The sequence below is a fragment of the Dromaius novaehollandiae genome, chromosome 6 (assembly GCF_036370855.1).
Source record: "Dromaius novaehollandiae isolate bDroNov1 chromosome 6, bDroNov1.hap1, whole genome shotgun sequence".
NCBI lineage: Eukaryota > Metazoa > Chordata > Aves > Casuariiformes > Dromaiidae > Dromaius > Dromaius novaehollandiae.
The window spans coordinates 15,811,743-15,829,744 of NC_088103.1; the positions used below are offsets into that span (position 1 = coordinate 15,811,743).

The window sequence follows — 18,002 nt, forward strand, 5'->3', positions numbered from 1 at the left end:
GCATTATGTACCAAGCTTACATTATGTTTCAAGGGGAAAACTGCTTCTCAGGCCCTACAGGCAAGCCAGAAGGCAGCATAAAGCACGTGGTCATCACAACAGAAGCACTATGAATAGGAACTAGACCCAGTCCCAAGGATACATATAAATACTGGTCACAAGCTTAAGCTTTTAAGGAGGAGCTTATCCTCCTTATCCCGCCATATATAGTAGAGCTTGGCAAACACTTCAGAAACTGCATTGAGCCCATCATTACTCTTGACCAAGCAATTCTTAGCCACTAGCAGTCAGAATTAGAATCAAACTTTGAACGACTTAAAATTTATTCCAGAACCAGCATCCAGAAGACCAATAGTCCTTTCTCTGTAACACGATAACTAATACCCTCCACAAGTTTACTTTCTATACTATTATTTTTCTATATAAAAAGACATATAATATCTTTACAGAATGTCTCTAAAATCTCATCAAAAAGAGAATGTAATTAGGAGGAGAATTGAATGATCCTTTTCTTAAGCCAATACCTCCATCTTGAGACAACCTTCAACATACTTTAGAATATTTCAAAGAACTTTGTCAGCATTTTGGTAAGAAAAAGAATACCTTGAAGCCCAGCACTGTCAGAAGCACAGAATTACAGAATGGCTGAGGTTAGAAGGGACCTCTGGAGATCATCTAGTCCAACCCTACGCTCAAGCAGGCTCGCCTAGGACATGTTGCCCAGGGCCCTGCCCAGATGGCTTTTGAATATCTCCAAGGAAGGAGGCCCCATGAAAGTTGATGAATTTGAAGTTAATGATTTGCTGGAAAACTATCGGAAATTTAAATGACTTGACAGAAATTTTTCTGAATCAATATAGCTTCACCAGAAATATTCAAAAATAAAGAAGTTGCATATTTCACGTAAAAAAAGCCCTTTTTTTTAGACGTTGCTTCATTTTCTCTCATGCACGCTTATTTGAGTTTTAGACTAGCCTCCTTGGCTGGTATGCATTTTATCAACTGTATTATAAGCTTTTCTATTAATTTTCAAGCTATTTATTAACACTGTAATAACACGTTAAACTTTGAAGATCCCATTTAAAATTTCCAGCTTGTGGAAAATGTATCTTCCAAAAACCTACGAGTATTTCCCAGTTAATCTAATAATCTGACAAGCTATTTGCAGGTCACACATTCAAAGTAACCTTGAAGAGATGGAGATACATATTTAAAAGCAAGAACTCTCTCAGTCCATGTATGCCTTAGTATTTTCTAAGTCCAATACACCTCACCACCCAGTATGGCTGGGAAGAGATTTCCACAAAAGCCATTTTTATTTAAATGGAAAATTAACATAAACCTTCACTTTGCCTTAAGGCACTTACCAGGGGCACTGGAGACAACAAAGCTTTTCCAACTGTCGCTGCACTGTTCTACATTCTCCTCTATTTTTTCCTTCAACCTCAGAGAAAGCGATCTAACCTTATTAGTTCACCAAATTGTCCCAGGAAGTGAATTCAAGCAATGCAGGCTCAAGTCTTTTTTCTACATGTTCCTTGATCATCTTGTGACTTAGATTAACTTGAATTTAACAGGTAAAGTATCATTTGTATGTATGATATATCTCTTTCTCTAGGGCCCTATAAGGTAATTCTGTGGTCTCATGTACTACATTTTACAGTGTATGAATTTTACAGTTAACTTATGCTCCATGCACAGGTTTTGTGCAGAGGTAAACTACACCCCTGGGCAACTAACAGTGATTTTTATGAAAAAAAAAAAAACTTTATGCTTTATAATATCGCAAGTTACGGAATATAACTCTTCTTTCCTGCAAGGCCAAAAGAACATCATTATTTTAAAGCACATTTTCACTTTTTATAAACACAACAGAGATCCGGAATAATCACTTTCCCCCTTAATTACCTTAGGTAACACTATACTCTTTTGTTTTTCAGAGAAAATAAATTTCAGCTATAGCCGTAACAGCACAGTTAACCACCCATCCTGCCCCAAGCATTCCTTGCACACCTTCCTTTAGAAAACATGCCATTTCTATCGACTTCACACAACTATCCAGAACTTCTAAGGGCAAGTGAGGCAATTCCACTGTACAAGTATTTCTCCCTGCAGACTAGAAACAATAAAAGATGGGTTAGCAGGATTAGCAAAATACACCTTACAGCCTCATTGCATCCATGAGTGCAGGACATGCACTACCTTTGATCAACAAGCTTTCTTTCTTGTAGACCCATTAAGGGTTTTTCTGCACAATGAACTGCTTACAGGACAATGTCTCCTTGAAGACAATCAGCACAAGAAAGAAAATGAAAAGACACAAAATTATTGCAATACATAGAGTCTTCTAATCACCAACATTTTATGAAGTATTTTCTGACCAAATTACCATTTTGGTTTGAACACAGTTAACTGCCAGTATGCTCTATAGCAAATGTAGCTGACTGCTGTTGTCAGCTATAACTTCTCATGTCATTGAAGACATGAGAATTAGGAGAAATAGTTTGCAGACTTCTCTAGGAAGCAGAACAATGAATCTGTTGTCCATATAAAACAAGGCACTGCACTATTGGCTGGGAGTGAGGAGGCTACTCAAACAAGGACAACCACAGAAAAGAAAGTATATGCCTCACCACCACAGCACTTTTGAGAAATCAGGGCTCTCATGAAAGACCCAGGACCCTAAAGAAAACAGCTACAACCATACAGCCCCTGACTAGGCAATAAGACACTAAGAACAAACCAAATGGATAACAGAGGTATGAGAGAGAAATATTCCTTCCTGATTCCTTCCTGAGAGAAATATTAGGTCACTGCAAAAAAAATCTAATGAAATGGCAAAATGCCATTTGAGAACTGGGATTGCAAATGTGATATTCAATAAGAAGCAGAAATAGCCCTTCATTTGTAAAAAGCTGTCCATCTCCACTCCCTGCAGGGGTGAAGGCCTACTTCCATGAAGGACAAAATCTAATGGAGGCTTGCTGAATTTTGAGGATTTTATCCAAGGCATCACTGGTCATTCCATTGCCTAGATGACTCTGAGTTTTAGCTGATGGTATGCTTTATTTTTTTTTTCAGTGTTGTAAAAGCAAAGAGGATGCACCACAGTCACAAGAAACGTAAACTAACCCCAACACATGTCAAGGCATTAAATCTTTAGAAACCCATTTGTGAACCAGCCTTGCCACTGGCCAAGAAAGGAGAGAAGGATGACTCCAGCAGCCTGCTTTAAGAAGGCTGGTTCTAATCAAGCTTAACAACAGCACTTCTGCTTTGCAGCTGACTTTGTGAGTACCCTTCCAGAGGTGAGCCAAGACCCCATCTTCTGCTGAAACATCGTAACATATTTAATGGATATATAAATTGTGGCTCACTGAGGATACTGCTTGTCTAAAAGTCAATCCCTGCCGCAAGACCTTCGGCCCAAATTGTTCCTCAAGGATTACCACAGTCCATCAGCCTTCCTACAACTTGGTTTAAGGAAAAAAAAAATGCTAAGCAGTGCTGAAACGTGAAATTACTTTCCATGTGGACTGCACAACACTGTAATCCAGATATAGGCACTCTCATTTCAAGCTGCCATGGACAAGCGACTTTCTACAAGCAGAGGTTCAGTCAATCTCCCCTTCTGCTAGACCTTATCTTTCCCCGTCCTATGAGTACACTTTGGCAATGCCCTTTCCTTTCCTCAGCAAAGAAAATGCCTGCCCCAGGCTGATTATTTGTAGGCTGATTACTTGCTAATGGTGTGGCACCCCTGCCAATCTCCATTCCCTTTAAAAACCCAGGCCCATACTGTGCAAGCACCTCACTCAGACCAGAGGAAGAGCAAGCTTTGTTCTGCTTCTGTTCGGGTCACTAAATCCTACCTATATAGACACCACTGTTATTTCTGCAGTAACTGAAGAACTTCAGACAGACAAAAAAAAGCTAAAAGTAAAGAAAAATAAGCTTTATGTAAATATAATCTTAAAATCGAAATTGGGATGTTCCCTTTCATCTGCACACTTCAACACCCTAACCCTCTGTGCTTCAGCCCTTGCAGACAATGTATCCCAATTTCCTTTTCTCCAAGCCTCTCAGATAACTGTTCTCATTCCAAAAATACCCTTGAGCAGAATAGAAAATACGCAAAATATTGGCTCTTTAGATTAAAAATTAATATAAGCTAATATTTCACACAAAACAATCATCAGTTTCCAACAAAGTTTACCTTGGAGTTTTAAAGAGTTTATTAAATAAATGCAAAAATAAGTTGAGGGTCAACATATACAAAAAAATAAAAAAGACATTGAGAAGTTCTGTCTCCCACGAACCAAGTCCTTCTTCCCCTACCCCAAGTTTTCCCTTTATTCAGGAGCAGAAATGTTAAGAAAACAAAGGGTAATGGAAACATTGCTTTAGATCATTACACAGTTCCTACACTGAAAGCATTACCAAGCAGAAAATAATCACTACTTCCTAAATATTGAATAATGGTACGAGGCAGAGTCATTCACCTGCTGACAAAATGCAATTCTCATTAACTTCACAAACATTTGCTTATATGGAAAATCCTTTTAGTCACTTTCTAAACAAGAACAAGCCAGATCACCAACGAGATTCTGAGGATATAAAAAGTATTCTATAAGCGATGCTCCTAGTTAAAATCTCAGACTCAAATAAGTAAGATAAAAAGCAGTGAATTAAATAGCTTGACTAAGAAACGGGATACATAATGAGAGGTGGGACCCACTGGGAGTCTTTTGGTTTGAGTCTGTCGTGTATTTTAGGAGAGCAAGCCATTTCTTGGATAATATTCTGTTGAATATAGGGGGAAAATTGTTTTCTTACCGTCCTTTTTCTCCCCCTGTGAAAGGTTGCTAAGGAAATGGCTCTCAGTAAGGTCAAGCAGTATAAACCCTGCTGTGTGTTTTAATGCAGCCAAACACCACTTGAAACTAATGCCTCTGGGTTCTTTTTACATTCAAGTGTAGACTGTTAGCACTTTCCAATATTAATTCTTACCGCATATTCCCATATCTAACATGATAGGCAAAGGGAAAAAATGGACAGGCATCAAGATGCCACAACGAGGTGAAAAGAGAGGAACTTCACAACAGCAGAGCTAGTACAGGGAGAGTTGTCCTGAGAAGTCAAACCTTTTGGGCTACAAAAATCATTCCAAACCCCCAAACGCAAACATAGTTTCAAGCACAGCAATGAGGTCTCCAAATTAAAATTAAAAACAAGTCATTAGGAACTACATAAAAGAAACCCTTTCAACATATTTCTCATTTTAGAAATTTATTGCCTTAAATTTATGTGAATGAAAGAAGTCTTGCTGTATTAGTATATCATTATTATGCCTTTGAAATGATTACACATCTACATAGGATATAAAATGGGGTTCTCAAAATGTTTCATGCTATTTAATGGTTTCACTTCAGTTTTCTAATGGACAAGAACACTAATAACCAAAGAGGTACACTAAGGATCAGCATTAGTTGGCCCATTCCTGAGCAAAGAGTGAAACGGAAAGGATTCACGGAATGGCACCTACATGTTACTTCAGAGCTGGCACACTTCTGTGTAGGGAAGCCTGCATATCTTGTATGTGCCTTTTGCATAGAGTGCTTCATTCTTTGGCTTGAAACCTAACCTCTTTCAACAGGCTGTAAATGGAGAGAATCACACAGCATTTCTGTATATAAGAAAAGTTGCTGCATGTTCCAGTACCTCAAAAAAACCTGTCAAAATGCAAAACTGAACATGTAAGCCATTTGTCAAGCCATGAAAAATCATGAACTCAAATATCTAGATTACAGAAAAATTTCTTGCCACAAAGGCAACAGCTGTGTTGGCTGTTTCCATTCTAGTAGGGCACTTCCAGACCAAAAAAAAAGATCCCTGCTAAAAATAATGATAATTACAAGACTTACACAGTACTATGATTTCAATCATGCATGCTAACTGAAATGTTTCTGAGGGGCAAATTGAAAAAAAAATCTCTAAGCACCAAATAACAGAGACAAATAAAGACACAGCAGGAAACCCCCTCAGAGGGAACTTATTACAAATAAAAGTATGAAAAACATGTTGATCTTTACCTAAAAAATAAAGAAGAGTTTGACTATGGTTCCTCTGAAATGGCAAAAGTTAAATCTCATCTCAAGTAACTATTTTAGCCACAGTCTTACTGTGCTATAGCCTTCCACTCAGGTGCTATTGTAGTTGTACAACTATGCTTTGTTTTTCTTCCAGTAAAAACTACAGTAAGCCATGAACAATTTTAATAAACATGGTAATAACCTCCCTGTTCAAAAAATGTGTAGTTTTAACTCCTTTTACTGTATGGATCAAATATAGCATGATAAATCACATCAAAATATTAAATTCATCTCATTCTGCAAGTTATTAAGATGTAACTTAAAATACAATACTTGGACAGTCAATCCTCTAATCATCCGTAACTGTAAGACTGAACACAGAAAGGCTCAAGGCATATCCTCTGCCGGACACATTACAATAAGTCCAGTAATTAAATTATTTGCATGGGTATATGTGCATGCATGTATATATGCACACATACAGATTATGTTTCACAATTTAGGGTCATTTTCTTTATCCCTTATTTTAACAAGATCAGGCTGAGAAAGTCTTGTACACTCATTTCACATTTACAGCTCCTCCTCCACATCCATGACTGAAAAAAGCTGCTACAGACAAACGAAGTGCTCAGGACAGGGGTAAAAAAAAAAAATTCTTCAAGAAAAAAATAAAAAAGAAAAGAGAAAAAGAAAAATAATCTTTAATCCCAAAACACATTTATTAATATTTTTAGGAGCACTGCTTATTTCTTAACTTTTGGGATAATTTTTAGCATATTGGTTAATGTTGTAGTGTATTTTGTACAATGAAATCCTAGAATAAGAAACCCAGCCACAGGTCCTTGATAAATGAGCAGGATCAACAGCAGAATCAGTGGGGGGAACCATTAGGTATTGTAAAAGAATTGCAGTCTAACCTGTAGCTGTTCTTGTGCATGAGACTCTCAATACAGATGGGTGGTCCATACCCAATATGGAAATAAAGGTATTATTAGCAAGCTTGCATACTAGAAAAGACAGAAGAAATGAGTTTAGCCAGTTTTGCAGACGGAGCTAGTGAAAAATCTTCCAGACAATATCAAAACCTTTCCACTGCAAAGCATGAAACAACCTAGTGATTTCCCATCGCCCTACAGCAAGAGGGTTTGGGACACCTTCTGGGGATGGCTGAGCAGGCAGCCCCCCCCCCCCCCAACCTCCACCAAAGTAGGGCAGGACTCTGCTCCAAATGGCCCCATCCACACTGTTGTCATTTCCAGAACAACCCCTCTTTCTACTTCGGAGTGCTAAGCTGTGAGCCCACAGCACCCCTTCCTTCTCCTGGCCCCACACTGCCTGACGTGCCCCTATGCACAGCACCGTCTGGGGCTCGCTCCCCAGGCAGCTTAGCCTGGGCTGAGATGATGGGAACCTCTCCAAAACCAGAGAATATGGCAAGAGAGAGGAACAAAATAAATCCCAGTACATCCTGGAAACCAAACAAATGATAGCAGGGATGTATTTAAGAGGGACTGCCTCCCAAAACTACAGAATATTTTGCACCTGTAACTAAACTCTAAGCAGAACTTGAATAACTGTGGCCACAAAGTAACAAATTACAAGTGGAAAGAAACAACAAAACAAACATGTATTTGGATGATTGCCCACAGTTTGTAGCTTGCATTCATCCTCAGCAGCAAATGGACTCCTTTATGGAATGTCGACTTATTTCCTTCCTACTGAAGATACCTGCAGGTCCTTGCTTTTAACATAACAAAAACACAAGAAACGGAAGAGATGGACATTTTAATTTGTTGTTTTCTGTAGCTCTGTGAAACACTCTGGTTTGTAATATACTGGCCCATGCAACTAGAGAGCGTAAAAACACAAGCACAATGAGATAACAGTGTCACAGATGTCTTCACTGTGGCAGTCCTTAACAAGTCTTGGTTTGGTCTCAGAGGGCACAAGGAGGTAAAACCGTTAAGCACATTCACCCCACTGAGCAACAGCTTTTAACTGCAGCAGACTAGTAGGAAAAATTTGCAGTTACACAGCAAGGCCTCTCTAACCATGGGAGGGATCCCCCACATACACTCTTTCTGGTTGGTTTCTAAAAAGTGTCGAAAGCTCAGATTAAAGCTAGAAATAATGTATGTAACAATATATTATTTCTGGAGAGCTCAGAGTTCAGCTGTCCAAAAGTTCCAAACAAGACACTGTATCCTTGTGAAACCAGTGCAAAATCTGTGTTTGAGCAAGCTGCAGAAGAATAGCAGATAAAGCGAAAGTTATGTGACAATGAAAGATGCAAGAGAAACCACTGGAGACTAATTGACAGTATATTGATATAAACCAATATTTTGCAATTCTAGATGGCAAGAGATGTAATCTTTTTTTTATGTCTTCCGTTAAAAATCTAGGTACCGCCTATGATACTATTGCCAGCTAAGTAATAAATTCCCCAATCCAATGCAGTTAAATCAATAAAACTGTATTTGTAAAAAACTGATAAAATACATATGCAATGCTTTATGAATTTTTAATCACATTATGTGTCTGTATTTGTATGTTTTCCCTTTCCTTCTATTCTTCCATTCTCGTATTAAAACATCCTGACTCTAAACAACCACCTTCACTTCTAGGGCACCCGAAACTAAAGCTAGCAAAACAAAATGCCTTACTCCGCATTTACACAAACACCTATTTGACATAACTTTATAAGGTACTGGATTCGAGCGTATACAGTGGCAAGAGAAGTGTTATCACCATGTTTGAGGGTATCTTTTCACAGTTGTAGTTAGGTCTTCCTCCTCTACATTTAAAAGCCATTCAAGTTTAAATCCTCCTGACAGAGAAAACAGTCCTTTAGCCTCAAGTCTGTATCTGGCTAAAATCAAGATGCAGCTTCTGATCCACCTATGGGCTTCTAGTCAGGGACACTTGTACTACCTTGACATAGAGCCCCAGGTTGCGAGAAGAGGTATGTGCAGAAAAGCCAATACACACACACACACACACACACACACACACACAAGCACATAGTCTCTCACGTCCTCCACAGCTCCCAACCATTGGACAATGCACGTATGGCTATGTTACACATAATGTGCATATGCTCTAGTTGGAATTTTAGCTAGGCAAATAAATTTAAGAATAACAATGGAGCCTACAAGTCCTGTTCTCCAGTTCTGTATTTAATCTTAGGTACCTACACACTGATCGGTTTGTACCTCCTCAAAACATAAAACTGTTTGGAAGCAATACTGGTAGTACCTGGAAACATATGTGCTGAGGAAAGAGAGCTCAAAAGCTATCCCAAGTCCTATATATGAGAGAAAAGGGAACAGATTCACTCAACAGTATACAACACAGACTTCCAAAAGATCAGCAACTCTGAGTTTCTCTGATACCACAGCAGCATACATGGGATTGATAAAAAAGCATTTATCAAACACTTTCTCACTCTCAAATCACATGCTGATTTTCCAAATTGGCTCTGGTTTCCAGACCTGACAGCATTTTAAGGTCGACAAGCATATAAGGCCGCTCAAATTAGAAACAATTCATCCCAAATTGCTATTCAGAGAGAACAGCAAGTTTCAGCTCCAGGAAAGTTCCACAGATGTGCAAGCATCATTCATTGAGAAACAGGGTTTGAAAGCTTTGCAGCTTCTGAATAGCCATCTCCTTTGGATCTCTTCTCCAAAGCGTACTACAAAAGTTAAGCCTCCGTATTAGCTTCTCTATGCTCTAGTTTTGGCTATAGGTATTTGAACTATTGTTGACTATTCCCCCTCCAAAAGCAAAATTTCAGAAATTTACACATCTAGTTTTGTTTGTTTTTTAGTTTAAACATACGGTCATATTTTCAAGCCAAGCTGGAAACGTGTTTTCCACCCATATGTCATACGCAGTTACTTCTCAATGCCAATGGCAGGCTCAAAAATGCCAATTTGAACTGAAAGCTTTAGAGCATTTTGCATGCCTTTGATCTTCTTTGAATTCTTGAATCACAAAAAGGATTACCACATTACCAGGTTAAATATACACCCCACATAAACAAGCACTCGTTATTTCACATCTCAGTCACTTCACAGAAATTGAGCACATAGCTCCTTTGGAAGGAAGGATATCATTTAACAACGTTTGTGACTTCAATTGATTTCCTTAAAATCTCATAAAAGGAACAACAATTCCTCATATATATTTCCTCCCATTACAGTCAGTGAAAAACAATTTTTCCCTCAAGTAATTGCCACATGCATAAAAGCAATACTCTACAAAGTACAAATGCTCATGATCACAAATAGACAACAGAGTCCTATTTTATGCATACACCAAGATCTGCTTATTCTTTACTGTTACATCCCTTGCTGCTGGAATTCCCTCCATACACTTGCCACACTTTGTTGTAAAATCTGAGTCTGAAAAGTAAAAAGATTGTCTTGGCCTATCATCACAAAAGGATCTTGTTTCTGCAATGTACAGTAAAATAAAAGACAAAGACAAAACATTCACAATTTTACTTGTTAATTACTATTCTCTGGCATGCTACAAAACCATTAACATGAGTATCCACCAAATCTCTGAAAAAGGACCTTTGAATTTCATTTACCTGTTTCAGTCACCAAAACCGATCACCACAATCACCTTCTCTCTCTAAAGCAAGGTCTCTAAAGCTCTCTCAACATGTAAAGATACTTCTGTGCACCTTCCTGAGTTGAGAATTACTCCACTGTGAAAGGCAAGGTATTTTCTCTCAGGCCATTAGTTCTGTAATTACACTGATCCTACTGAAAAAACTCTACAGTTACTACTTTTCCGTGCTTCCTACTCATGCAGCAGTTCTACAACTGCACCATAAATATCAGGCCAAACACATGTTAAAAACTACCACCGTCAGTAATTAACATCTTGTTACTGTGTAAAACACCTTGTTATACAGAGTGATGAATTTCCATAATTTTACCAGTGAAGTATCATTGAAATGAAGGTCCATGCTTGAAGGATTCATTCCGAAAGAACTTAAAGGACAATTCACAATGTCAATTCATAAAACTGTGCAAAAGATAGTTCAAATAAAAACTATTTGTGATTTATCTGATTGTTTGAGCTATTCTGGCAGTAGTATCACAATGGTCTATTTTTATTTAAAATTGTTTTTTACTATAAAAAGTTCCATTGCTAAGAAACTAATGCTTGCAACACTGAATTCCATGGCACTGCTTAGAGAGACACTGTAGAAGAATAATGTGGATGTCAGGGCATTTTATGTAGCTGCAGCAACATTCTGTGAGCAGTCTGGGCAGCGGATTTTCCTCCAGGTTATTTTGACTACTATACACAATATTCTACTGAAACGAGCAGGGCATCTGTATGATGGAATTCAATGAGATTTTGAATAGTCACAATGACACCAAGTAACACTGGACAGAAAGACACTGCATGGTAAGAATAGCCATCTACTGTGTCCCGTGTATCATTCTGTCAGCACATTGTATAACAGTTTCAAAAAAAGGAAATTAAATCTTAAATAAAAATGGCCTGACCTGAACCAACAAAGCAAGCAGGAAACTGAGTAAAGGCTGACACTCTTCTTAGCTTTCCTACTACGGCAAGGTTTTGACTCACAGATAGGATCGTTTTGCAGTCTTCCCAAAAAGGGACTCTTTAATATACCTTAATGAAGTAGTGTCAGAGAACAACTTCTCTTTGGAATTGTGAACATTTATCAACCACTTCCTTAATTCTCCAGCATGCTATCAGATTCTCAAAGAACAATTCTAAATGTAATAGACACATAAGCACTGAAATAGCATCTTGGAAAGGGTACCAGGCAACATCTTTATTTACATATATTCAAGTAGCACAAGTGTTCTGTAATGAATAGAAAAAAATTTTACCAGAATCTTTCCCATGGTTTCACCATGATTTTCAAAAGAGAATTTTTATTTTGAAAATAGTCTTTCTTAAATGCACTATTAACCTTCAAGATTAGCAAACAAAAGAAAAAATAAACAAAATCATAGTAGATCAAGAAGACTCTTCCAGCTGGTCATGCTTTTCTGCTCTCAACAAAACTGAGCAAAGGGACTCTGTCCACAAGACTGTCAGCTCAGATCCCAGTGCATTCAGAATAGTTTTATGAAGTTTTACTTCTGAGAAGAGACACCGTTGAAAGCAATTGTTCAGCCAGCCAACTACTGTCACTTCCATGAATATGAATAAGCTCCAATATAGGACACTGAGCTTTTGCAAATGTAAGAAGATCCGATTGTTCAGAGTTAATCTTTGTCAATAAATCAACCCTGCCATTATTTAGAGATTTTTATTTTCCTCCAGTGTCTGTGGGGAGCGAGTTCTGTTTTAAAGCCCCCTTCTTCCCATTTTCATAAAGCTTAATTTTTTTGCATTACCCCCCCCCACTAAGCTTTCAGAGCAGTAGGAAGAATCCCATTATTAATGGGATCAGGCCCTTGAAAAGGTATATTTTGCTGTTTCTCTTGAATATGCATGGTACTAACTAGTACCTATGCTGAGGCAAAAAGACAGCAGAAGAAACTGTTTGGAGTTTATGAAAATTAACATTTGGTGTCATTTTGTAACCATAATTTGCATGTACACAAATTACACACAGATACATATGGATTAATGCAAATTTTCATACAGGGAAAGATTCACTTTGTGCTCTGTAAAACTAAGGGTAAGGCTGATGATGAATCATTTTTTAAAATATTCTCGTCTGGGTATATAAATAGCTCTCTGCTTCTAGAATAATTACTACTGAAAAACACAGCTTCTGAAATAACTTAGGCCATAATTAACCTAGGCTTCATTAAATCACAAATATCTTTTTAGAGTCTTATTTGTAAAGGCAAGCTGATTAATTTAAACGTTTCCCCTTTCCAAAAAAAAACAAAACAAAAAAAAAACTAATTGAAACGATTTACCTACATAGCTACTTGTCAGATCCTGTACACGCTGGGTAGGTTTTCAGCCGGTGACTTGGCTGCCTCACTCCCGCCCCAGTTCCACGGCGGCGGCAGCAGGGCCTCCCAGGGAAAGCCGCGCTGTGGCGGCCGGCCCCCCGCCACCCCCTCCAGCCGCTTCCCCCCAAGCCCGCGGGGGCAGATGCACAGCCACAGGGGCCGGCTGGGGCACCTTGCAAGCGCAGCCCCCGTCCTGGCACCTGGGGATGTGGGGGGACGACCGGGAAGGACCCCGGCTTCCAGCTCGGAGACCTGCCGGCTCCCGCGGCCCGGCGGCGGCCACCCCCGGCCCGCGCTGCCCACGCGGGCGCCCGCCTCTCCTTGCCGCCGCGGCACGGCGCGGCGCGGCGCGGCACCCACAGCCGCCACGCCGTCCCTCCCCTTTCCTTGTAAGACAGCGCCAACCCCCGACCGAAAGAAAGTTCCCAGCTGAGCGCCAGGACAGGTCCGCGCCGCACACCTCCGCCCCACGAGCGGGCCGGGCGGGGACCGGCCTCGCTTTAACCACACGTGCGCCGCTCCCCCGGGAGGGCCGCGGGGCAAAGCCCGCCCCGAGGGTTGCGGGCTGCCGCCCGGGCGCGCTCACCTTCCTGCACCGCATGGAAAGGGTTGTTGGCCTCTATGAGCTTGATGGAGTAAGTGATTTTCTCGCTCTGGAGGATGTCGTCATTGAGGTTCAGATCCGACACCGCCTGCTTGAACACCTCGTCGTCCTTGGCAGCATTGCCTTCAAAAATGGCACCTGAAGGAGGAAGGCGGCAGAGGGTGACGCGAGCTCTGCCCCGCGGCCCGCCCGCTCCCGGCCCGGGCCCCCCAGCATCGCCCGCGCCCCTGGGCCGCACCGAGCCAGACGCCCGGCTTGGCGGTGCCACGCAGGGCAGCCCTCGGAGGGACCGGACACCGGCGGGACCGGGGCCCCCGTGGGCTGCCGGCGCTGGCTGCACGGCCCCGGCACGGGCAAGGGGAAGGGGAAGCGCTGCCTCCTCCCGGCGACTTCCCCTTCACCTGCTCGTGGACCGACTCATCCCGGGGGAGGGGGCGTCGCTCCCCGAGTTCCAGGAAAGGCAATGGTGTTTGGGAATTTGACCAACTTTTTGCTCGCTGCCTTGCTGCTGCTCCCTGGTTTGCTGCCCTTCGGGCGTCTTATTTTGAGGCTTACACACACACAAACGTGAAGCCGGGCTTCACGTCCGGCAACCTGAAAGCTCTCATTTCACTGTCTTGTTTATGCAGTTAACATGAAAACATCTGGCGATGTGTATTATGTAATGTCCCCTGTCTATCGAGCGTATACGTGCACACATTAGATTTACTACCCTGCTCTGTGGCGTGATGGGAGATCTTTAATGCTGAAAAGCGAAAAATGTTATCCCCCAGCCTGGAAAAGTGCTGCTGATTCACACTGTGCGTGCTCTGTGTCTGGAGCCTCAGTACGCTGCCTGTGTGAAATTACAGCTCTGCACACAGCCTCTTTCTCTCCTGCCCACCGGACCGTTATCTCTGCGAGGAGTTAGGGAACATCACTCTGGCTGAAGTTTGTGCGGGGAGAAGCCTGCAACACCGTCCTTCCGCAGGAGAAACGTGGCCGAGAGGCAGAGCCGTGGAGGCCCCGACCCCTCGCCGGCTCTGGCACTTCCCCACGGGCTGCCCTGCCTCGCCGCGGGCTGGCCCCGGGAAGAGGCACCGCCGCCGAGGCCTGCCCAGACCTGGGGAGCGTCCCGGGGCCGGGCCCCCGCTGCGGCCAGGGCTGACCCCGACTCCTTAATGGCTCCGCAATGCTGTCTGCCTTGGCTACGTCCCCAGGCTCCGGAGGCGAGCGGCGCCGACGGGAGCCTCCTTCGCCAGCCTCGGAGCTGCCGCTCGCCGCCGTCGCCCCTGCTCCTGCCCCGGGGCTGCTCCCGCCTGCCGGGAAACTCAGGGCAGGGCCGGCCCCTGCTCTCCCCTTCCCGGCCCCAGGTTGACACAGGACCTTCTGCCCATTTCCGTGGGCCTCGCCTCGCCTCGCCAACATCGCTCCCTCGCCAGCCCACCGCTCTTTTTATTCTTCCACCCTCCCCCCAAAAATGTTGGGAACTACTGCTTTTCATTTCCCAGCCATGCTCCCATCTCCTCCTTTATCATCCTCCACAAGTGATTCTCTCCCGCCCCCAAACATCCTCATTTTCGTTCCTGCTGGTACCTTTCAACACCAGCCAAAAGGTGACTGCAGAGCCTTGCTTTCGCCTGCCAGGCTTCCCGTGGACATTACTATGTCTTGCTCCCAGAAGCCATAAAAGTTCTTATCAGCCTTTCCTTTGCCTCTTATTCATCCCTCTCCTTCCTACTGCTGATCCAGCCTTCTTGCTGCCCAGGGGTTTTAATGAGATCTTATTTGAACCACAACAGTTGTGCGCGCACACACATACACACTCACGCGCACACACACATATACACACACGCACGCACGCACGGAGCCGCTGCAAATCTCGCCTCTCCAACCCTTTTCCAGCCAACTTCTCCCCCCGCATTCCAGCTCGGCTGACACCTGCTACGACAGGGGAAGGAAACCAAAGGATTATCTCCCTGAAAGTTTTCCCTACGAGCACGTTCAGATTATGCCTCTCTCCTGTCCGGGTTTTGGGGTGCATTTCTTCTTTCGGTGGTGAGGAGCTGGGAAGGGTGGCGGGGGGCGGGGGAAATATATGCAAACAGGTCCACGCATAGGCTCTCCGGCCACACGGGAGACCGCAGCGGCAGCCCCGGCGGCTCCCCCCCCCCGTGCCCGCTGCCCGGATCAGCCCCGGCGTGCGCCCCCGGCCCCGCAGCCCGGCCCGGCCCGGCGCAAAGCCTTCGTTTCGCCCCTAACTTTACAATCAGGGGAATTCAGCTGCCTTTTTCCTTCCCTCCTCCCGTTTCTCCGCGGAGTTGGGCTCGCTCGCTGCCTGTGACATTACCGTGGTTAACCGAGACGATCCTTTCATTTATTTATCTACCGCCTCCCTCTTCTCCCCCCTCGCTCCCTCTCTTACCAATGTGGATGATGGAGTCCGCCCGCACCGAAACGCACTGAAATATCCAGGGGAAAAGCCAGAGCATCAACACTTCCATTTCCAGTCTCTCGCACAGCACATCAGCCCGGGTTTGGTGGAGAGGCAGATGGGGGAAAAGAAGAAAAAAAGAGAACGGGGAGGTGGAGCAAGGCGACGGGGGGAAAGGCGGCCAGAGACACCCCCGCTGTAAAAAAATCCCAAATCCCCCCAGTACCCCACAATTTTTCCAAGATCGAGCAAAAGGGGTGAGGAAGAGAGAGAAAAAAAGAGCCGAGGCTAAAAATACACGGAGGTAGATCCCGGGTTGGCGGGCGGGCGGCGGAGCCCCCAGCGCTCGGTGTGTGCCGGGGCGCCGGCAGACCGCGAACTGCGGAGCGGCCCCCCCGCCGCCGCCGCCGCCGCCGCCCGCCCCCCGCGCCACGTGACTGCGGAGCCTCGGCGCTCGGTGCCGCCGGGGCACGGCGCGGCGGCGGGGCGCCCGGGCGGCGCGGCGGGGAGTGTGCAGGTCTGCGAGGAAGGGGGGCTGTGCCTGAGCACGGAAACTGACTGCGACTAAATTCTGTATATGTATATAGGTGTGTATAGATATATATATACACACACACACACACACTATATATATATATTTCTCCTAGCGGAAAAGGAGTCGGGGGCGATGCTCTAAGCGCAGGGAGAGGGTGCGCGGCGCAGCGGGCGCGGTTGCAGCCCCGAGCACGGAGGACGCCGAGCGGCAGCGGGCGCGGCCTCCCGCAGCCCCGGGCCGGGGCCGGGGCCGGGGCGCGACGGCGAGACGCCCCCGGCGGCAGGACGCCCCCGGAGGTAAGGGCGGCGGGAGCGCGGGGCCGCGCCCGCTGCCGCTCGGCCAACTTCGGCGGCGGGGGGCGGCGCGGGCGCAGCGTTCCGGGGGCAGGGGGGAAGGCAACGCTCCTTCCTCCTTCCACGCTCTGCCCGGGACACGATCCGCGTTTGACGAGCGACAGAGTAATGCTGCGATTTTTACCCCTGTGCTGAGGGTGGTAGGGGGAAGTGGTACAGCAAAACCGTTTCTTGCTTTGTTTTCGTTTTCAATGAAATCTAATTCATAAATTGGACATGCTCAGGCTCAGAAGACTAATTCATCCCCTAAAACAAACGCATCAGTGATTGCAGGCACCCAAACGTGACAAGCGTCTCAATATGCCAAGGATCCAGAGAAAACAAATTCATTCAGGAGCCTGAAACGTAATTAAAACTACTGCCAAGAAAATGAGTTGAGAGCAGGATGTTACCAAGATTATTAAGCTGCTGAGGAGCTGAGGCACGGCCCGCTTTAGCGATACATATAGATAATGTCAGCATTCGGATAATGCGGGGCAGAGCGATTCCTGGAGGTCGCCGTCTTGCAAGCACAAGTCTAGTAATACAGCGCTGTGGCCAGATCCTGCTCCCGGAGAGGGAACGCCAGAGCTCCAGACACTCCGGGGGAAGAATCAGGCCCCACCTGCTTCACACAAGCTGTGTGTCCACACAGGGCTTAAGAGGGGGGCTTCTCCAGTGCAAATGCCTGAACAGTCCATTTCCCCCTTTCTTTATACCAGCAATGTCATACCAGTTGAGCATACCTTTTATAAACGTCACCTTATACATGCACTACTAAATTCTCCAGATACTTAGGATTATTTGCTTGCAAGAGAGATTGCTCAATGCATTTATTTAATATGGAAAACATTTTTTCATGCAGAGCACGGTACAACAAAAACGCTTAATGCTAAGGAGTAGCAGATATAGATAAGCTTTACAATGGTGGGGGAGGTGGGAGGGGGGAGGGAACACATGTATAGATGAAGCAGAGTGAAAGAGAAGGAAGCTGAAATTGAAATGATAGGAACAAGAATCCCTGTTGATCCACAGGCATCAACAGCTTCCCATTC

General features: G+C 44.3%; 1 protein-coding gene across 4 annotated transcripts in view; it reads right to left on the bottom strand.

Annotated features, from left to right (window-relative positions):
* GRID1 (glutamate ionotropic receptor delta type subunit 1) overlaps positions 1-16,442 on the bottom strand; it is a 545,174-nt gene extending 528,732 nt beyond the window's left edge. For 3 of the 4 annotated variants that reach the window (XM_064513740.1, XM_064513738.1, XM_064513739.1), the window contains exons 1-2: positions 16,072-16,441; positions 13,650-13,805 (exon numbers count right to left, since the gene is read on the bottom strand). In XM_064513740.1, coding sequence (XP_064369810.1) covers positions 13,650-13,805; positions 16,072-16,150 — 235 coding nt within the window. In that variant the 5' untranslated portion in view covers positions 16,151-16,441. Of the gene's footprint in view, positions 1-13,649; positions 13,806-16,071 lie in introns of all 4 variants that reach the window. The other variant, XM_026116758.2, reaches the window with a different exon arrangement.
* Between the last annotated feature and the right edge of the window lie 1,560 nt (positions 16,443-18,002).